This window comes from Aspergillus alliaceus (genome assembly GCF_009176365.1).
Source record: "Aspergillus alliaceus strain CBS 536.65 unplaced genomic scaffold BDW43scaffold_59, whole genome shotgun sequence".
NCBI classification, from domain to species: domain Eukaryota; kingdom Fungi; phylum Ascomycota; class Eurotiomycetes; order Eurotiales; family Aspergillaceae; genus Aspergillus; species Aspergillus alliaceus.
The window spans coordinates 105,553-126,580 of record NW_022474742.1 but is presented as its reverse complement, the minus strand read 5'-3'; the positions used below and the strand labels follow the sequence as shown (position 1 = coordinate 126,580).

General features: G+C 44.3%; 9 protein-coding genes across 9 annotated transcripts; 3 read left to right on the top strand and 6 right to left on the bottom strand.

Annotated features, from left to right (window-relative positions):
• Positions 1–162: 162 nt before the first annotated feature.
• Positions 163–859, bottom strand: BDW43DRAFT_315504 (uncharacterized protein; the record flags this gene model as incomplete). The annotated part of the gene is made up of 2 exons (XM_032048080.1): positions 163–465; positions 614–859. The coding sequence occupies 2 exons, from the start codon at positions 857–859 to the stop codon at positions 163–165; spliced, it is 549 nt and encodes a 182-aa protein (XP_031895702.1).
• Positions 860–1,109: 250 nt separating this feature from the next.
• Positions 1,110–3,364, top strand: BDW43DRAFT_315503 (PIF1-like helicase-domain-containing protein; the record flags this gene model as incomplete). The annotated part of the gene is made up of 4 exons (XM_032048079.1): positions 1,110–1,208; positions 1,278–1,300; positions 1,363–2,449; positions 2,504–3,364. The coding sequence occupies 4 exons, from the start codon at positions 1,110–1,112 to the stop codon at positions 3,362–3,364; spliced, it is 2,070 nt and encodes a 689-aa protein (XP_031895701.1).
• A 974-nt stretch (positions 3,365–4,338) lies between these two features.
• BDW43DRAFT_303562 (uncharacterized protein) lies at positions 4,339–5,612 on the bottom strand (the record flags this gene model as incomplete). The annotated part of the gene is made up of 7 exons (XM_032045438.1): positions 4,339–4,431; positions 4,500–4,501; positions 4,562–4,706; positions 4,743–4,824; positions 4,873–5,144; positions 5,180–5,272; positions 5,595–5,612. 7 exons carry the CDS (start codon positions 5,610–5,612, stop codon positions 4,339–4,341), a joined length of 705 nt encoding a protein of 234 aa, XP_031895700.1.
• Positions 5,613–6,347: 735 nt separating this feature from the next.
• BDW43DRAFT_315501 (uncharacterized protein) lies at positions 6,348–6,998 on the bottom strand (the record flags this gene model as incomplete). Its single annotated transcript, XM_032048078.1, has 1 exon — positions 6,348–6,998. The coding sequence occupies one exon, from the start codon at positions 6,996–6,998 to the stop codon at positions 6,348–6,350; it is 651 nt and encodes a 216-aa protein (XP_031895699.1).
• Positions 6,999–8,121: 1,123 nt separating this feature from the next.
• BDW43DRAFT_322522 (ankyrin repeat domain-containing protein) lies at positions 8,122–9,865 on the bottom strand (the record flags this gene model as incomplete). The annotated part of the gene is made up of 3 exons (XM_032049573.1): positions 9,446–9,865; positions 8,900–9,382; positions 8,122–8,125 (listed from the first exon to the last, which is right to left on the bottom strand). The coding sequence occupies exons 1-3, from the start codon at positions 9,757–9,759 to the stop codon at positions 8,122–8,124; spliced, it is 801 nt and encodes a 266-aa protein (XP_031895698.1). The 5' UTR covers positions 9,760–9,865.
• Positions 9,866–11,363: 1,498 nt separating this feature from the next.
• BDW43DRAFT_315499 (uncharacterized protein) lies at positions 11,364–11,945 on the bottom strand (the record flags this gene model as incomplete). The annotated part of the gene is made up of 1 exon (XM_032048077.1): positions 11,364–11,945. One exon carries the CDS (start codon positions 11,943–11,945, stop codon positions 11,364–11,366), a length of 582 nt encoding a protein of 193 aa, XP_031895697.1.
• On the bottom strand, positions 11,929–12,205 carry BDW43DRAFT_289910 (uncharacterized protein). Its single transcript, XM_032043453.1, has one exon. It carries the CDS (start codon positions 12,162–12,164, stop codon positions 11,973–11,975), a length of 192 nt encoding a protein of 63 aa, XP_031895696.1. The 5' UTR covers positions 12,165–12,205; the 3' UTR covers positions 11,929–11,972.
• A 4,274-nt stretch (positions 12,206–16,479) lies between these two features.
• Positions 16,480–17,037, top strand: BDW43DRAFT_303559 (uncharacterized protein; the record flags this gene model as incomplete). The annotated part of the gene is made up of 1 exon (XM_032045437.1): positions 16,480–17,037. One exon carries the CDS (start codon positions 16,480–16,482, stop codon positions 17,035–17,037), a length of 558 nt encoding a protein of 185 aa, XP_031895695.1.
• A 2,994-nt stretch (positions 17,038–20,031) lies between these two features.
• BDW43DRAFT_303558 (uncharacterized protein) lies at positions 20,032–20,760 on the top strand (the record flags this gene model as incomplete). The annotated part of the gene is made up of 3 exons (XM_032045436.1): positions 20,032–20,051; positions 20,244–20,326; positions 20,384–20,760. 3 exons carry the CDS (start codon positions 20,032–20,034, stop codon positions 20,758–20,760), a joined length of 480 nt encoding a protein of 159 aa, XP_031895694.1.
• Positions 20,761–21,028: the final 268 nt, after the last annotated feature.

Sequence of the window (21,028 nt, the reverse complement as noted above, 5' to 3'; positions counted from 1 at the left end):
CTTTACCCATTAGTAGATATGAAGAAGCAGTCAAGATAGTTGATATAGTCGTCCATAGAATTGAGTATCTATCGGAATGGCATCCGGTCCTCAGTAGGCTACGTACGTGTAGCTGATACAGCATCATCCTGCCCATCTTTCCCCTGAGATCACAACACTATGTTACTGTTGATTTTCTAAATGGTCTCCTCTGTTCCCTTTCTCTATCTCATATCCTTCCTCTGTCCTTTCGGGTGCCTCCGGTGTGCTCTCCTTCTTTGATCTCTCCCTTAGGCGTTTTTTACTTTCCCTTTTTAGTTTCTCCGCGACTTGCCTTGGGTTCCTTAGCTCCCGTGTAATTTGCGTGTATACCTCATTGAACCGTTGTCGCGCCTCTCTGCTCTCCTTACTGTCTCTGCCTTCCTTCTCCAGCTCCTCCATCTCTCGCTTCCGTGTCATGACCTTCAGGGCCAGCCGCCGCGGTACCTACTCATGTTAGTATATTCTTATTTACTTGCTTTCTTGACTTACAATGTTGCAGGATACTCGCTTTCATAAGCAGTCATCGCATTTGTAGCGCCCATTGCCTTTGGCAAATGTACATTCCGGTATCGCCTCTTCTGCTTACACATACATCTTCCAGCCTTTTAGGCAGCGTATGCATATCCTCCCGTTGCTTGGGAATTGTTTGTTTGGAGACTCCACTGGGCTTGCTCGCTCTTTGTTTGGTGACTCCACTGGACTTGCCTCTCTGCTTGATACCAGCCAACTCGGGGTCTTTTCGCTGATCTTCATCTCTGATGGGCCTTCTGCGTCGGTGGCCTCTCCTCTGGATGGTCTGGTATCCGGTCTCTATGTCTCTATTGCAGTCTCCTGCCATTCTTGGAGGCTTTCCCTTATATCTAATGGTTCCTCCTCTGGAAAGGTGATCTGCCTTAGTAGATCATAGATAATGCCTGACATTATCCGAAAGCTGTGTTCCCGAGTGTCCATTTTGTTGTTCTTTGAGACTCTATAAGGCTTAATTAATTGTTTAGGTAGGTATAATTACTTTACAGGATTTGTAGTGTAGTTGTTAGTTTCGGGATTTGCTAAGCCGCGTTTCTCGCGCTATTTTAGTATATTTCTCCATGCCTTCCTATTATGGCCATCTCCCCGAGCCTTCAGTCAATACTGCAGGTTTCGCGTTCCATGCGGGTTTTGCAATGTCTTACTTTCTTGACCGCCGTGTTTGTCGCTATGCTGGCTTGGTTTACTGTTTTCGCTCAGTTCGCGGGCTTTGACTTGCGCCTATATAGAGGCCTGCTACTACCCTCTATCTGTATGTTTCTTTCACTTAGACTTCTATCTGCTTTGAATATGGCTGATTACTCTTGCTGTCAGCGCTGTTGTGCCCGGGTGCTGTGCCAACGCCGTTCGCTCCGGTGCCCTTCTTGCCCTCGATGCTATCTCGCACGGTGAGCCTACTTTTTCAGATTCTCAACGTCACTGCTCAGATTGTGGTTCCCGCTTTGCAGTATCTAAAAAGAGCGCCAAGTGCGGGCCATGTCGCAGGGGTGGCCCTCTGCCTCCCGCTTCGCAGGATAGGGCTGCTTCAGTTGAGTCTACTGCCTCTGTGGATTCGTTGACAAGGGTGCTTTCGCAGGTTGGTATCACTGACCCTACCACCTGGCGCCCTGACTTTACCCCGGAACCCTCTCCGGTTCCTATACCAGATACTACCCGCCGTTCTGACCCTTCTACTCGGGTGCCTACGACTAAGGTGTGTGGTGCGTGTGGTAAGCGCCGCCATGCAACCGCGGTCAGTAACTATTGCCGTCTTTGTCTCGCTGCTGTCCGGTCTGTTAATCGCACTCGCCCTGTTCCTCTTGGTTGGCGCTCATCGAGTACTCCATGGCAATCTCTGGACCTTGGTCCGATGGATCGCGAGTGCCCTCATTGTGGTGCGCTTTACTGGCGTGCGGAGCTCTACCCATCGCCGACAACCACTACTCCGTCCTCGGAGAAACGTTGCCGCACGGGATGCTTACCCATTGAACCTATGCCCGATCCCCCCCCCCCGCTTATTCGCCAATGGCTGAGCACCAATATCCCCCAGGCTAAGCTCTTTCGGAAATGGATCCGCATCTTGAACTCTGCCATTTCCTATACCTCTGTGGGCTACCGCCATGATCCTCGCTTGGAGGCCCGCGAGACTTTGTACATCTTTCAGCTTCAAGGTGCAATCTACCATATGCGGGGGCCTCTACGGGGCTCTGTGCCCTCCCATACTCAGCTCTACTTTATGGATATGGAGTCTGCCAACGCCTTGCGATTAGAGCGCTACCCACTCCTTAAGTATTGTCCGGTTATTCATGAGAAGCTTGATAAGGTACTTCGCCGGCACAATCCTTTTTATAAGATCTTCTTTCGGGCATTTAACATCCTTAATCAGTTTCCCGATGAGTCCTTTCTTCGGCTGTCTCCTCAGGTGTGTTACATGCATAGTAAGGCTATTGTATTGGATATTTCCTGACTTACATAGCTTCGTTTGGTGCCTAATCGTGCCGCGGGCCACACTAAGGTCAAGTGTCCTAAAAGTTATGAAGATCTGCGTACTGTGCCTCTTGGCCCCGGCGAGGTGCCTATTGGGGAGTGTGAGGTCCATGTGCTGGATGCTGATAGTGGCCCTCTTCAGGTGGCTATTTATCGTGCCTTTCGGGACGCGTGTTACGCTCGAAATATTATCCCCCGGAATAATGAGTGGTCGGTATGCTTTAAGGAGGCGATTACCCTCTGTACTGGCTGGGAGCTACGTCGGATGTTTGTGTCTGCTATGCTACACGGTGACCTGGACGATGCCCGCCCTATTTGGAATGGGTCCAAGGAGCATTTCTGCGAGCGACTTATGGAGGAGATTGAACAGTTCAACCTGGCTTATAATCCTCAGACTCTTCCCGCGCCTCACCTGGACTATGGCCTCTATCGTATTGCCGGCCATCTAAATACAGAGGATAAGACACTGTCTGACTTTGGTTTGTCTCCATATATCAATGACTGGGGTGAGCTTCTTTCGAATCCTCTCCTACGTCAGGAGCTAGATTATGATCCGGAGGAACAAGACCGCCTTGCTCAAGAATATGAGGCCTCTCTAAATAAGGACCAGCGCACTGCCTACGAGCGTATTCTCTCTAAGATGGAAGTAGATCCCTATAATGCTCATTTTTTCCTTCATGGACCTGAAGGGACTAGAAAAACTTTTCTCTACCGAACTCTCTGCGCTAGACTGCGCGCCCAGGGTAAGGTAGTACTGTGCGTTCCTTCTACTGGCATTGCCTCTTTACTCTTACCCGGTGGTCGTACGGCGCATAATCCTGTATGCAAGCGCACCCTTCACACCATATAGGCATTACCAAACAAGATCCATGGAAAGCCCTGTCGACCTTGAGGTCTATACTTGAATCTATAGTAACGCTAAGAGTATGCAAAAAAGCAACCGCAGAGGCTAGAAATCATATAGTTAGGAACCAAAGTTATTGAGCCCACGGCCATTGAGGTGCTTGTTGACCCAGGATTCTGGGAGGTTCACGACCGCAATATACCCAGCAGCCACAAATCAAAATTAAATGTACGCCCGTACGAATCTGAAAGGTTGGGTCAATGAAATATTGAGTCTCGGCAGGAAAGGACAGATAGTCTTCAAAAAACGGCAGGTTGATGCCAAACCTGCAAGCCATTGCCCATATTTTCCTAGGCTCAAGAACCCCAATGTCATGAAGGCAGTCATGGTCCTGTTGCTTGGGTGTGCATAACCAAACAAAAGGAGATCCGCCATCTCCACGCTCACCGTGAATCAAAAGGGCCGCATTGCATCTGGAAATGTAACAGCCTCGGCTATAGCTAAAGGGCCAATAGTTGGCATCAGAACGTGAAATACCGATTGTGTGCCAACTCTTGGTCGAAACTCTGCCAAAAAGGCGCAGAGCTCGTCAAGATCGGTTCCGTGCCCTAAACAAGGGGATCGGCACATGTGTCTGTCATAGCTAACGGCCCGATATGGACGTTAAACTTGATTGATAATAATGTTATAATCGAGAGAAATACTAGCTGACGGGTATAAGTAGATCTTAGATGTTCAGAGGATTTATTCCAGTGTCGCATTATTCTATTCTATTATCAAGCTTATCAATACTCAAGATTCTACTACGAAATAAATACTAAGCTTGAAATGGAAAGGAAAAGAAAATAATGGAAAAAAGTACTGACCTTACTGATCTAAAGCTAATATTGGATTTGCTTGGATCTTCAATCTACAAATGCCCGCCTCTTGTGGACTAATAGGGTCCGGATTACCCCAGTCAGGAAGTCAGTGGAATGAGATCAAGTGGTTGGCGGTATCCAGTCCGTCCAGCCATAGGTGCTCGCCCGTTGGAAGGCTGTGTCGGGATCAGAGTAGGGACCGGTTGGTGCGAGCTCCAGGACAGCAGTTGACCCAAATATGATTATAAAGCGAAGTCATGCTCCTATTAGAATATGTATACAGCTTATAGATAGAGAGGTATATGCAGTTATTAGTAGATACAAGGAAAAGGAGTGAACCTACTCAACATCAAACACTTCTGCTGGATGTCCCCAACTGCGACATGAGCCTTGTCAAAAATGCCTATTGAGCGTGCACGGCCGGTCCCATCCTGCAAGAAGCCCAGTAAAGCAGCCACAGCAGTCCAGATCTCTACTATATTACAAATCTGTGATTGCGATAGGGGACCCTGGTACCCTTATACAAATCCTGCGGGCAGTATGAAGAGCACAGAGCTGGCATAATTGGCATCAGGACTGGTACAACGTATTGAGGGAAGGTCTGCACTGATGGTATCCCCTCGGAGCCATCGTGTCTGACCATCGATATCCTACTCCCGGCCCTTCTGACACCCGAACAGGAGACAGAATGTCCAGACGCGCCAGATGGCTGCGTCCACTGCGGAATCCAGGCCACTATAGGGGTCATGGAGCACCGCGATTGTGTCTAGGCGTACAATGGTCTGACAGTGGTCCAGGATTAGGAATTTGATGCGGATTAAGTTGTATATGTTCGGCGTATAGTGCCAAGGGTAGAGGCTTGCTGCTAGAGACTGACTACCTGCGAGCGGGCCCCTATCCCAGTATGTCATACTTACCTCCAGAAGCTCCCATGCGGAGGAGAAATCATCCATAGCAATACTTTTATAGGCAGAAGCTCGTTCCCCTTAAGGGCCTTGTAAGCCTCCCGATTAGCCAAGGCCATGGAGAAAAGGTCCTCCACACAGTTAACTTCCTACAAGATCCGTAGCATAATTGTTATGCCGAAAGCTGGTAACTCTTGTGGTATCAATGGCCGGCTGTTAAGATTATAAGTGCTGCGCCGCGGTGGTGGGAGCACCGGAGCTGAGCAGATGGAACATTTATGTTAGGAGGCGGCGGTTGGATGTAGGTTATAGGAGGGATAGGAAAGTACCCGCTCCATGCTGGTGAGACATCTGCTGAAGGCCATCCAGTAGTAACTGCTGGGCCTGTTGGAGGAGACTGTGAATATGTCGCTCCTGATCCATCTCTGCAGAACAGGTGAGATAGACGGAGATCCGCTCCTCTACCAAGACAGAAAGGACACGCCTCATGCGGTCATTGGCCTGTAATGAATCCGACTTGACCGGGCCTTAGATACCGTGCTTGTACTGGTAGGAGGGTCGGGTAGAGTGGAATTAGAGTCAGGGCGCAAAAATTCGCGGTGTGATGGCCATGGTAGATGCGGGCGCCGTAGCAGCCGACCAAGAGCCCTAGGATGGAAGCCCGGTTAGTTAGCTGGCATGTTTGGCTTTGATACGTACTCCGCCCGCAACGGCCAGTAGAGTGTAGAGACATCCTATATATAGGCTGCCCTTTGCCTACAATTCTACCGCTGCCAAAAACTGTATGAACGTGTTTATCTTGTTCGACTCTGACCAATAGTATCTCAGCCAAGGCTGTGAGATTATAGCCAAAGCCTGTTAGTTTACAAGCCACTTTACTAGGCCCAAGCCCGACGCTAAGATATATGTAGTATTATCCCCTGACAATGGTGTTGATCCTGGTACAGTTCAAAATCATGCTGGCATTAAGATCTTCCTTCACCAATACATTCATTCCGGTCAATATTGCTTTAATAATACCCAGAATACCCTGAGCCGAATGGCGTAGGATATAATAGATAGAATAAGACTACGGCCACATGATATAAGGCAGCCTTGACAGGTAGTAATAGTACTTATAAGTATATACCACTGTCCATAATAATTCCACGATCCGCTAAATGCTCACCATTTGTCCTGATGGTACGGCTCCTTCTGGTCTTCAACCCATAACATAGCCAAGTGCTACGTCTGGCCTCCCCAAACGTCATGAGCTGGGTCGTATTTGAAGAGGTTCCTTCCTTTGGTTACTCGATCGTTATCGAGTTCCTCTGGTTCATCAACCGGCGTGTACGGGATATCTGTCCAGCGTGCTGGGTCTTGCAGCGTTGGTACCAGCTCGCCGACAGTAGTCCGGATCTGCTGCCACTGTTCTGCGTAGCCGATATCACCTTGATTCTGCTGCCAAGTCGTCGTTGGGTGAATGAGGTAGGCCCGGATGTAGTCTTCCTCGATAAGGTCCGCATCTAGTCTGGGGTGATATTTCCCTGCGCTCGTTAACATGTCAAGGACAGTGCTTTGGAATAATTCCTCGTTCGTTTGGGTCATTGGCTCCCGCCAAAAGTCGTCAGGGTCGAAGGACACGTTTTCCCACCAGTGCGTAGCATACACCCCCTTGCGGCTGATGATGTAGAATGTAGTGCAGCCCATTAGGCCTTCCTCGCCCGTGCTCCACTCTTTGCGCTTTATGCTGCTGAAGGTTTCCATAACAGCAGAACTCATCTCTGTCGCGGTGGGTGCGTTGTCGCGTTCCACGATCTTCGTAGTAATACGGGGGAATTCTCTGAAGTAGAAGGTAGCTCCATTCTTTTCTCCAGGGTCGTTGTGGTAAAACATTGCGCTCAAAGCAGATGAACCCTACTCTGCGTTTGTTGCTGACGCTGGCAGCCAAGTCAGGCCCGCACTTTGCCCGGGAAGACCGTTCGACAAGGTCTGATGTGCGTTCTTCTAGCAGTCGGCCATGGACCGCATCTGCTCTCTCCTGTCAATACGAGTGTACAGCGCAGCGTTCTTGCCTTAGGTAAAGGCAGGAAAGCATTCCTACTAGAGATAAGTGGATTCGCAGAGGCTGCGAAGGCCAGCCATGCTAATAACCACAGTAGTCTCATGGTTGATGTTTGCGCTGGGCAGTGGGGTAGTTGTGGTGTACGTTGGAGTGTGTCAGTCAATGGCTGGCACTCGCGCCTTGGATAGACACGAGAGACGCTGTGTTCAGTTGGGATGATCACAACAGTATCATTGACATTTGTTGCAAAAATGGCAAAACTTATAAAGGCCGCAAGTTGAACCAGCCAAGAAAAAGAACAGCCCGCTATGTCTTGTGCTTACTGTTAGAATACAACTCTGTCCTTTAATTTTTTGGAGTTTGGAATAGTAATTTGCCAATACTCCACTGGGGAAACAGCGGTGCCCTAACAGAGACCCCCTTCCGCTTCAGTGTCTCTGTTTAGTGCCGGATAGAGGGAAAGTCAACAATGAATAGTTAGTACAAGAGCTGTCTAGTACTAGTGTCATTGTATACTCGAAGTTTACTGGTTTTCGCACGGGCGTTTGTACTGTACAGTATGGTCCGACTCCCATTGAACCACCTTCAAAGACCCTTTAAGGGTACCAGCTGTGATTGGATCAGGGCGGGGCAAGGCATGCTCTGAGGCAGTTGGAGCAGGTACCTTTGAACAAGTCGCACTACTTTCGGACCCAGTCAGAGCTAACAACCGACCCTTTAGGGAACGAATCCTGTAGGCCAGGCTGCTGGTGGCTGTGGCCTTCTAAGTAGAAATTGCGATCCGGCCGGTCCCTGATATCCCTGGTTAGAACCAGAAAAACATCTGAGACCATGGGGCCTAATTTCCTTTATCTCACCTCCCTACTTAGTGAAGCTATTGACAGTAGCCAAGTCATCAAAGCCTCAAATGATGTTCGCCCCACCATAGACTAATTTTCTAGAACAAAGGGTCAATCAACTACCACTCCGACCGTCCAGAAAAAGTCCCATCTCGACACCTGATTCGTTGGTTCGTCTCGGTGCCACAGCCGACTTGTGGAGATACTGCAAAGATTTGCTATAGCAATACTCGCTTAGCCGATATTCTCTACACAGTGATTTCGCTGAATATTAATATTGGCTTTGCTATATAAATATCGCTGTGTCGCCTTATAACTAGTATTGTAATAAAATAAAACTTCTTTCACATAATAATTGTTGAAAAGCGACTTAAGTTTGTCTAAATAGGTAATAATTGGGAGATTTTAAGATAAAGAGAAGATTAAACCATAACATAATTATTATGTAAGTACCGTATTTACACCAAAATAGGGGGTCTCTGTATACCGATGTATAGATATAATGATATTAATTGGCGTGCGGAATTAGATCGTTATAACGAATTTTTAAAGTACTGTAGCACCTAGGCCTCGGCATGGTTCGGTCTTGGTACTAGCAGAAGATTGCACTACGGTGCGTTATACAGTAGTTAGAGCGGACCTAGTGGGTTTTTTGATAGTGGGATCTACTCTAGTCCTTTCCTAGTCATTTCTAGTGCTTATCGGTCTTTCTACGGTCCTGTAGGGTCCTCCAATTGTGTAGACCTTAAATAAGCCATTAATCCCTCCATTACTTCTGTCACATACGATTGGTGGGACTGTAGTGAAGGATGAGGCAAGACTGGTGTTATGATACAGGCAAGAGCCTCGGCTGTTTGTCGGAAGCTGAAGCATACGAAGCATTAACGTTTTACCGATGATAAGACTGAAGGAGCTCAAATATAGTCTGAAATGTAGCCTGCAAGGTAGGATAATGTTGCAGTCTCTCCTCGGCTACTTCTGAGGGGCTTTTGTCACCGAATTGCCTGCAGTTTGATCGAGCCGTGGGGTCTGCGCCCGCGTCTAGCAGTAGTTTGACAATACCCTCCTTCGCGAGATAGACAGCACGGTGTAAAGGCGTGCACCATTCTGCGGAGGTCGTGTTAGGATCAAGGTCCTTGGCGAGAAGAAACCTAGTCTTGAACTCTCCTTGAGGCATGCGCGGACGGATGGCATAAAAGAAGAGATCGGGTTCCAGCTTGGCCCCGTATGCGAGAAGCAGCTCAAACAGAGATGTGTCTTCTTCACAGGCGCTCCCAAGGGCGCTGGCAAGGGGGGTCACCCCTTTTGGGCCGCAACGGTTGGGGTCAGCGCCTCGCGAGAGTAATTCGCGAGCACAGGCAGTATTCTTCATAAAGCTGTTACCCAGGAGTCAGCCGCAGCCCCACAGATCTTCGGCTAACAATTCTAACAATACGTACCGTAGGAGAGGCTCGCCGTTAGAGATGTTGCAGTTAGGATCAACACCATAGTCAAGATAGTGGCAAACAACGCTCGGGTGCTGCTGGCCGTCCTTTCCGGTAAGGAAGCTCACCGAATCGGCTGTCACTCGAGCGCCGGCGTCAAAGAGCGCGGCCACGATGTCCGGGTGCGCCTCGCCGGTGGCGAGATTCAGTCCCTCGTCGAGGTCCTCGACGGTGAGTCGCCCGCTGGCGAGGGCTCCCTGGGCTTTTGGCAGGTCACCGTCGAAGCAAGCATTATGAAAGACCTCGACAAAAGCATCGTGGGGTGCCATGGTGTAGGTGAGATGGGAGATTTGTGTGTATGTACTGTAGATAGGTTGAGCTTCGAATACGAGTCACAACAAAGGATACTAGTTTATGCGTAAAAGCAGGCGGTGGCAAAAGCGGAGAGAATAACATTCGCCAACACCCAATCTAGCAAGTACCACTAGATAGTAATATATATATGGTACGGTATAGATAGACAAGTCAGGTACTAGCTCGGACATACACTTTCAGAGTGGGTACGGGTGGCACCGGAAAATCCCTTGACATTAGTCCGGTGTGGGGTCATGGTTCCTTGGGATATTTTTTTCGGTTTAGCTACTCGCTTGGGTCCTACTCCGTACATGTGAACTAGTCAGGTACGCTACTCATTCAGAGTGGGTACGGGAACGGTTGGCACTAGAAATTCCCTTGGCATTAGCCCTAGCATTTAGCCGAAGGCACCGAGTATAGATTTGTTTCTAAGACATCAATCTATCACTTGAATTACTCTCTTTGTTATACCTTACTCTCCTACTCCCCTGATTCCCTTATTACATCGCCCCACTCCTCCAGATATAAGTAAGTACAGTATATACACTGCTATATAACCCTCACTACAAGCTTAGACCAAGAAGCCTCTCCAATTCCGCGGTAGTAAACTGCTAGTTATTCCTAGGGTGATCCATTCAGACCGCCTCTTCCAGAGAACAATGCCCAGATGATTATAAGCTTTAGTCCTAGGGAGTTTTAAGTTTTCCTAGGACTTATGGGAACCACAAGAAGATGACTCTAGAGAATATCTTTAGTAGACAGGATACATGTTTACAAGTGCTACAAGCCTTGTGACCTCCACTTTACTTACTTCATTTCCACAATCCTGACTGTATCCTCGGCCCTCTGTCAACTGTCTATGTACTGTACACTTATCTGAGCTTAGCATTTTACCAGAGCGTAAGGAAGGTATGGCAGCCTGTCTCTGAGATCACTTACTGTAAATAGATAAAGGGTAAAATCTGCTGACCTGGGACTAATATATATATTAGTTAATATACTCTTTCCAGTATCTTGAGTTTCATAGCTGACACGTTTGGTCCTTCACGACGAGGTGCTGACCGGAAAAGGGCAAGAGCTCGGTATCTGGTCTTGAAATCCCCGCATTCCATAGACAACAATGCTAATATTAGAATAACTCCGATGTCCATTAACATAGTTGGTGGGTTATCTCCATACTCGGCCAAGATTGATAATCCGCTCGCATAAATCGACAGCGCTTTTAACACGGATTAAATCAACTCTTCGGCATTCCCTAACATTTCGGAGTGGAGAGTGGCTGCATAATTGAGTGAAGGCTTTGACATTATCAGCAAGGTTTTGTCGTAGTCTGTGAAGCTGGACATAGATGGGGAAATGATTGGCGGACTTTTCGCGCAGAATGTAACCCTAATGTTTCCCTGAACCGGAAGACATTATTTATCATTGGATCGAGTCTTTCTTTGCATCTTGAAAACTCCTCAACTCGAGGTTTTGATAGTATTTCGGTAATATGCGTTTTTTGGTCGGTAGGATGAGAGGTTATTGGAGTCGTCGAAGTGCGCATCCTGAAGTTCTAGGCGCACAAATGCACGAATAATCACATATGATCCGCTTGTGAGAAGTCTGTTCCTGCCGTAATAGTCAAGTCTGCCAACGTCTCTTGGACATGAGATAGATCCGCAGCGATTTGATCCAAATCGATAATATCTGTGACGAATCGATCTTCCAGATCCGGGCGGTAGTACCAATCCCATTGGAGCTTCCGAAGCCCTCTGGTGACTGATAACATTTGACCGAGATGCCCTTCGCGCAACATCGTCACGTCAAGCGATGCGAATCTCGATGGATCGGGTGGGTATCTCCCAGGCCATATGAAAGTCACAGGAGTATCGACGAAGGCCCATATCTGTTCAACTGATGGCAAGTAAAAGAGGGGGAGGACGTCTGCCGTGTTCCTGACGTTCGTGTATCTGCGAAACTTGAGACCAAGGCCAGGGGGTACAGCTGACACATCTTGGAGGTGTGTAAAGGAAGGGAGATGGCTATCTTGGGTCTCCTCGCAGAGGGCCGAACGGAGCATCATGCCCATCAAGGGGCACTCTCGGAAAAAGTTCTGGCCTAGATAGAGGCGTCTCAGCCTGGGGAGCTGTGATAATAGAAGCGTGACAAATGCGTCCATTGTTCCGGTGCGCAACTCTTGGATCCATTATTCACTACATGGAATACGGATCCTTTCGATGCATCTCACTAGCTCGTCTAAGTCAACTTCAGTGGCTGGGATTTTGGGACTTTTCGTTTCATAGTTATGCCAGACGGTACCGAAACTGTCCCCATTGAGGATCACAGCATGGACAAAACTGGCGAGCTCGGGGGTTTCTGAGAGTTTGTCCATGTCCATTCAATATGGGGGTAGAGGAATGCCTCGGCAAGAGAGCGCCAGTCTCTATGCGTAAGACACACCGCGTTAAGATCGATGGCGACAGGGGTGCAAATATCATGCGCAAAATATCTAAAGGGGTCCTAGAATAGGGGACGCCATTTGAATTTTATTTTAAGGCTGATCATGCTGCTAAGATAGCTGCAGGAAAAGCCCCTAAAGGTACAGACAGGAGCCTCAGTCTAGCATATAACGTGGGTCACCACCTGCCGCACGTTACCGCCTGCCGCACGATTTCGAGGTAATGCACTACAAACTAAAATGACGCTTTTCAACCACATATAATTTAAATTATACAGAAATATTAAGGTGTAGTATTCTTGATACCTGAAAGTCATTCTATCTAGCTTTTAATCATCGCGAAAGCAATATAGGAGGTAGATTTGCCTGCCTTAACAATTTATAGGCAAAGGCGCTTTAATAACCTCTTCAGGTCTCTAGAGTATAGAATCTCCAGTATTTTAAATTATAGATAGTCTAGAGACCTTTAATTTATCTTTTCTAGCTATCCTGAAATTATTTTAAAGCTATATAGCAATCTCTTTAGCAAGGTATACTTTCTTCTTTTAATATTTCTTTTTCTCTGTTTACTGAAGTTTAATTTTTTATTAAGAGACTCTGAATTACTTTCTTTTTTTAAATAAGTATTATTTCTCTTTCTTTTCTTACTGTTAATAAAGCTTTTGTTGCTCTTTTAAAGCTTTAGTAGCCTGTATCTCCTTTTTCTTTGCTGCTTGAAGATCACGGAATTATTGAATCTTTTTAGGCGAGTAAAAGACAGCACTACCATTCTCAGGAGCTTATAATTTAAAAGTAATAGGCTTTCCACACTGGTACTTCTTCTATTCTTTAAATACAGCTTTCTTAAGGCCCTGGTAGCGGAGCTTTAGCAAGATATTCTCTATAGAGAGATAATAAATTATAGAACTGAGTTTTTTAGTATTTTAATTATAAAAACCAGTAATAATCTCTTTTAAAAGCCTTTTAATTCTTCTCTAGTCTTCTGCCTATAGAATAGAGCGGGATGACTCACTAGAAGAAGGTCTTTTATTCTCAAGCTTTATAAATTATATTAAAATAATCTCTGGATTAAATAGCCAGAGACTAACAGATTTCTATATAGATTTAATATTTTTTTAAGATAAGGCCTTCTCCTAGCTTAAAAAGAATAGACAGAAGAAATTCTGCTTAGCAAAGTTATAGAGTCCTTGGCTTTTATGTAAAAATCCTTCTAAATAATCACTATAGGCCCTTGTAAGTAAAGAAAAGATACTGATATCAAGTGGCTACAGAGAATATATAGAATATATAGAATAAATTAAAAGATAGATCCTATTTATAAAGCAGTATTCAATAAACTCCTTAGTAATATAAGAACTATAGCTATTAAGTATTAGAAGCCTCCAGTGCCACCGTGCCTTATCTTTAGTTTTACAGTTAAATATCTCATAAAGCCATATAATTCCTAGTATATTATTTATCTAACCAGATACAGAAGAGATAAAAAAGCAAGAATAGTCTGTAGGATTAAAGTCTTGAAGTCAGGAGTCCTATATCTTGCCTGATACTGCTTAATAGATTAAACCAGATAACAGTGATATCCTATCTATATATATACAGGCCAGACAGGTAATCTATTTCCTGGAGCTACTCTATAGATATTGCTTAAGGCTATCCTATTTATATTTCTGTCTTAAGAAGATTCTCTTGCTTTTTTATAAGATTCTAATAAGAAATCCTTTTTTATCTATATTATATATATTCTCTGGCAGTATCTTATATTCGTGTAGTTTTTGCTCAATACACTGGAAATATAAAGTATATTTAGCTATAGAATCAGCCTGTTTACGTGTAGTATCTAATCCAGTTATATAATAAGATATAAGATCCTTGTAATAGTATTAAAGAAACTAAGCAGGCCAGTTTTTACCTAGCTTATTTCCAGTAATTTCTTTTACAAAATTCTGAAGTATCTTATATAAAAGTTAAAGTCCACGCTCACTTAGCTTATTTATATAATTTATAAGCTCTTTAGACTATTAGTTATTGAGAACTTGCTGATTTTTATATTATATCTCTCTTGACTATTATTTTTCTCAGTGATGTTTTGATAAGGTTAACCGGTGTATACCAAACTCTTTTACAATTTTAGTATAATTAATCAATTTGCCAGGTCCTAACAAATCGATTACTGCTAACGCCTCTTTGATTGGAGTCATATTGGTTGAGATATAAAGGTTCAAATTATTGAGATTCGAAAGTCGGTGAGTATGAATATCGTGCGGCAGGCGGTGACGTGCGGCAGGTGGTGACCCACGTTATACGTAGAACATGTACTGAGGCAAACCAGGCCCAGAGACAACAATGGCTCGTACAGGCCCTGGAGAAACAATCCGACAGGATACAGCAGTGCTATCGACCCCAGAAAGGGTGGAAACTAGATCCGGTAGCAGGAGCAACACCAAAGCAGCTTGCTCATCGATACTATCAGCTCAAGGTTGGACACGCTGCAATACCAACCTACCTGAATCAGATAGAGATCAGAGACTCATCTAGCTGTCAAAGCAGGCAGGCTCCACAGGGAACAATGGCCATTTACTGATGGAATGCAGACAACGGTGCTACCAGAGACGGACCTTGTACAGGACCCTAGTCAGGGCAGGGGTATCTCCACCTGGGTAGGGAGAAACAGCCCCAGAATGCCGCCTTTTTGAGAATAAGAGGGCCACAAAGGCCCTAATGACCTTCTTGGCACCAACGTACATCGGCTGCTTCCCTGGGGAGGCAGCTAGGGAGATAGATAGAGCCTCTAGGGATATCCTTTAGGGCCTAGAGCTGGTAGAAGAAGCAGAAAGTAGGGGAGAAGGATAGCAGAAGAAGCAATCTAGGCATGCCTAGATGATGCCCAGCAAGTAATGAACACTGAGGGCATTGCCCAAAGGCTCTGGCGCAGATAGGAGGCTCGGGCGAGGAAAAGGATTAGAATGAGTACACAAACGATGGAGGGGGGCTGATAGGTCCCCTAGGGATGACCAGTTAGAGGCAGTAGCCCAAGCCACTGCCTAGGCACATGTGTCTGTCATAGCCAACGACTCGATATGGACGTTAAACTTGATTAATAATAATAATGATGATAATAATAATAATAATAATGATAATAATAATAATGATGATGATAATAATAATAATAATAATAATAATAATAAGCCGGATTATTTAAGAACAAGAATATATAAAGAGTATATTTCCATTAATTATATCATAATTATTGTCTCTGCATTTGCATGAAGATATAGGAAAACCCACACTGTGTAGGGAAAAACCTATGCCGAGACAGCTAACAAATATACAATAACATCTTTCAGTGGTTTAGCAATTGTCAGGCATAGGATCCCAAAAGCATATTGAGACGACTTTTACTCCCTGTGCAACCTGATTTGCCGGCCCTAAGTGGTTTCCAGAGTACACATCTGCGGGAGCTATGGTAGTAGCCCTACAATATATCCAAAATCAAACATGGTTAATGTGTGAAATAATACCAGAGTGCCGTGTATCAACTTGCCAGAGGTTCACTTACTGTGGTTCCATGATTAATTAATTTGATTCACAATAGTGGTTATTGTACTGGCACTTGCCTTGCTGCTGTTAAAGGTTGATAAGGATAGAACTGCTAAACATCATGTGTGCCTGTAATACCCTGATTTATATTCTGTCTTTTTGTGGACTAATAGCATTCTCCTATGATATCACTCGGTCTTATAATCTATTATATATTGCCTACCATAAGCGGCTGAAACACGGCGGTGTTACCAAGGATACATTTCAATATTACACAGTTTTAGGGCTCCACTTCTAATGTATTTACCGCAACCAGCTAAGTACTTGTCATTATGATGTAAAGCGACTCCTACACAATGTTACACAAGCTATTAATCTATTCCTCAATATTTACTGTAACCAACTGGAGAGAAGTTAACCTTACATAACTGATATGTATGCCCTGTTAAAGCATGGAATGTCCAATTTTCGCTCAACGGAGGCTACAGTATAGGTAAAACTTTGTAACCTGTATAGGATTCCCTGTCCTACCTAAGTCTTAACCTGAGACTCTTCATCTGTGTTGGCTTTCCCTAAAGTGTTCACGTCCAATCCAAAACCACCTTGAGTACAAGAAATATCTCTAAGTACATTTCGTTACTCCTCTCACTGTGTGGTCGTTTACTAATTAGGTACGCTTCAGGCTACCATAGCGGAATTGCAATAGAACGCAGTAAAGATGGTCGAGAGAGTTATTGAAGCTCCTTATGACCATCATGTGTACCATGCCGCTACGCAACTGTCACTCAGGGCCGCCAAAAAGGCTTTCAATTCGTCTAACGCGCAGAAAGTCATTAATATATTAATCCGAGACTGCTTTCTTAAGCACAATATTGAGAAAACCTTTAGTGTTACTGTACTTCACCGCTATTTTGACCTGCAACCGGACAAGAGGAATATCGAGGAAAGCAGTCAAGTAATTGTATCTAAAGATCTCAATAATATTTATCCCTGTAGCTGGTTGTTTTACGATGGAAAGCTGTTTCCATATGAGTTCCGACGAGCAAGTCCCGGACAAAGTATCCCACTCCTGCTGACTGAATTTGTAACCAATTTATGGTCGATACTGCAAGCTCATGACTTATGTGATATACTTGGGTTTCAGACCTATACAGACGGCTTTATTGGGTTGGAATCGACGGACAAAACAGCAAGGGTCAGTACAACTGTTGACTACACTGAAGAAGAATTTCAGAATATGAGTGGAGTCAGGGCTTCGTTCGCGTTTTTTCGGTAAGGAGTTGTCAACAGGACTTGGCCGGCAATATAATAGTCGCTACCCAGAATTGTCGCTCTGCCGGTGCTTACTTGAGTGGTTCATATCTGCCCTGGATCGTGCTTAGCAATTTCGAGTGCTCTATATGTCTCTACTAGCTCAGCATCAAAAAGCTTTTCTTGCCCTAGAGATATCTCCTTGTTTTTCTATGGTTAATACATACAACTAGTTTAGGCAAGGTACTGATGAACGGCACCAAATTGGCTGTCGTCTCTGCTTAACATAACACTTCTTCGACTATACTACTGCACTTTCTCAAACCCAGGATGCTATATTCATACATCAATATTTGCAATGAGCTTTTTGATCATTTTGAGCATTCAAGTAATTTTCGAACTCTTGAAGCTAGTAAAACAAAGCTCAGTAAAGCTACTCAGATTCATAGTAATATAGAGTGGGCAAAGTTTACCGTCGCAATACAAGCTCCAATTTGTCTCAAGGAGAGCATTAAGTGAGGATAACTTTGTATGGCGAGATAAGAACCTGGAGGGCCTATATGAGTATGTCAATACTGTTGTGAATCATACTAGTAAAGCTATATACAGCTTTTTTTCAATCCCGGAATTGTTGTGGGAGGCGTATTTGTCTTCCACGACGATTTATGGGTTCATAGCCCTCCATATCAACCTGAAGCTCTGGAATAGTAATATCTTGCTTCTTTCGAGATGTAGCTGGCATAGGACAAACCTTCTTGCCTTTTTGGACCATTTTGAAGTCATTTTGAAGCTGGTTATCAGCCTCTTTAACCAGGCGCCCTTCCTCTAAGAAAGAGGTGGAAGAAAAGTGCTATGTATATCTTAAAGCTATCTAACTATTATTTAGACCTATTGTTTGGATTACTTCCAAACTTAGGACCGGTACTCCGGAGTGGATAACTGCATATTCCAGCATTTATTGAACCGTAGCTGCTTCCAAATTCCCACTGCACCGTACTATCGTACTGTACTCTCCCGCTCCTAGACTGTACCCTCATCTATGCACGGCCTCCCCTACATCGTAAGCTTGTTCGGTGCTTTCATGGAAGCGGCCGCCGCGAACATCCCTACCCACACCCCTAACGCCGTCTCCCACGGGAGATTGTCTAAACATAATCGCTGTAACGTAACTGTTTTTCTTTGGTCTGTTGCTGACACTCAAGGTCCGATGTATTCACTCGCTCCGGCAAGGCCGTACTTTGAGGATTACCGCCCCCGACAAAACGGTGGCGGAGGTCTGTCAAGCTGTCGACGAAGTGGTTGTCATATATTGGCTCTACGCGTCTACCACACGATGTTGTTTCCTTTGTACGTCAAGTTTAGAATTTCATCGTTTAGGCACCAAATGAGAGAGCTTTAGGAATCCCGTCTTCTTGGTCGTGACAGACGGTATGTGAAAGGGTAAGCAGGAAATCTCATCACAATTGCAGAGTAATACTTGTGCCATTCCACTAGAGACTTGGGTCTGATTGGAAAACCTCGTTTATCTGCTTCAAGTAATAGTTGAAGGAAAAGTTCTTCTTTCAAATCCTGTCAATATATGACCATTGGCGCGTGTTTCTGATCGTGCTTTATTGCCTTGAAGCCGATAGCGTAAGGTAGATTCAGGGACGCCAGATATCTCAGTAGCTTGCAACGTTGATTTGATTTTTTGATTTTTGTACGCAGAAATGGCTATTTGGATACGGCTTTCTTGGGATAGAGGCATTTTTCAATAAAAATAAGAAATTACGCGTTGATATATGTAGCATGAATTATCATGATGGTGGAGCGAGGAAAATTCCCAACTCCGTGGTGTGGTTGATTTACATTAATGTAATCCACCATCGAGCGGCACAAACTTTTGTTTCCTACCCCCTGAACACCTTATATTTATCAGATCAATTATAGTATCACCGACACATTATAATGCCTCAAAAGTCATTAGATTCAGCAGCTGAATCAGAAGGCAGAATTCAACTTGTAATTCAAGTATTTAAAAAGAGTCAATTTAAAAGTATCCATACAGCAGCCGCAGTATATAATATCCTATACTGGACACTTGCCTACTGAATCAATAGTTGAAAAGCATACCTGAATATTCCAGTAAATAGCCAGAAGCTTAAAGATTTAGAAGAAGCTTCTCTTAAGAAATAGGTTCTTGATATAGATAAGCGTGGCCTCTCTTTAACTTATGATATAGTATACTAAATAGTAAATCTATTATTATCTATATATAAAGTTATTCTATTATAATACCAGATAACTGAGCTTTATATTATTAATAAGAAATAGAAGCAAAAGCGCGCAGCCCCTAAATCCTATATTACTACTGGAAGAATCCTGACAGGGACTAAAAACCAGCAACTTACTCAAGAATCTATATAGATAATAGATTTAAGGATACCAGTTCCTAAAAAGTGTGCACCACCATAATACAGTAACTGTTATCAAATTGGTCATATTAGAACTAGCTGCCCTAGTAGGAAATAAATTTTCTTTATATATAAACAGAGCATCATTTTAACTGCGTGGTAGTGAGATATCTCCTAGGTTTTTGACCGTGGCCAAATTTGGTGGTGTGTGCCGCTTGATGGTGGATTACGTTAACACATTCTACTTGTAGGACCAGAGATTAACTCGTGCCCAGGCCCTAGAGTTGGCCATTCTTTTGAATGACGTTCACTCATTGAAGCATACATAGGACAGGCATGATAGTTAGGGCCCGACTACAGAAAGAAGGGTTTCCACTTCAAAAGATGAAGGTATTATCCACTTAAAAGATCACGTATTAGGACACCTTAGTCGTATTTTTTTGGTCAACAGTATTTTCATCCCTTCTAAAACTCGGGTATGAATTTGCCAGCCCTCCATACACATCAAGAGTACATTACTCTATTCCCATAGCATCCTCTCCTTGTCTATAGAACACTCCGTTACCCGACCTCCTGTCAGGATCTCTGGGACAAACATCGGTCGATGTTGGACCAGGGGATATAAGATGTTATTATCTAGTGCGGGGTAGGGGTCCACCACCTCGTTATTTTCACAGAATAGCATGATAATTCCTAGCCAGTACATCGCATATACCCACCTTCTCCACAACCTGATTTAAAGTCAGGCCATTTCCATTGGGCACGAAATATAGGCTGAAACACTACATCTCTTTATACCTAGTTAGAAAGACGTGGTATGGCCAATACCTCCACGGAGACATGATGATTATACGGCCGTGTGGATCTGCACACTGCCATTGGAGCTTGCAGCAGCCTATATAATGTTAGATAGGCAACATGGTTCCCTGTCTCTTGAGTGGGATTCACGCGATAACAACACCTATATTCTAGGCTAAGTTAAGGATCACAATACTGTTATTGCCTGTCTATTCTCCAGGATAACAGGTACTGTGTCTGCTGCGAGAGTCATTAGTCAGATACTCTCCACATTCAGGCAAGTAAAATTCAGACTGATAATCAGGATTGGCGGCGGTGTCCCAAGTGAAGAACATGACATCCGCCTCGAGGATGTTATGGTCAGAAAACCGGTGGGACTATTAGAAGGTGTCATCCAGTATGACTTTGGAAAGACAATACAGCAGGGCCAGTTTCAGCGGAAAGAAATACTAAATAAATCTCTAGAGATATTACTTACAGTATTAAGTAACCTGCAAGCTCAGTATCTTATAAAGGGACATGGAATTAAAGATACTATCCAGAATATAGTTAACTAATATTCTGTCATAAGATCTCAATATATGCGGCTCCCAGAACAGTCAGACTGACTATATCAAGTATATTATAATTATCCAAATAATTAATCTCTATACTTAGACTGTGATCCTGAACAATTGATACTTCGGTTGCCTTGTCTACCAGAGATTCTATAACCATATATTTACTATGGTCTTATTATGTCAGAGAATCAGGTGGTAAGATATAGTGGTATAAAAGATTAATTATAGAGAAAGCTTGGTATTCTTTACTTTAAAATAGAAGTAG

Coding starts and splice junctions, on each gene's coding strand:
- BDW43DRAFT_289910 (XM_032043453.1), bottom strand. CDS start 12,164: ATGGACATGGACAAACTCTCAGAAACCCCCGAGCTCGCCAGTTTTGTC.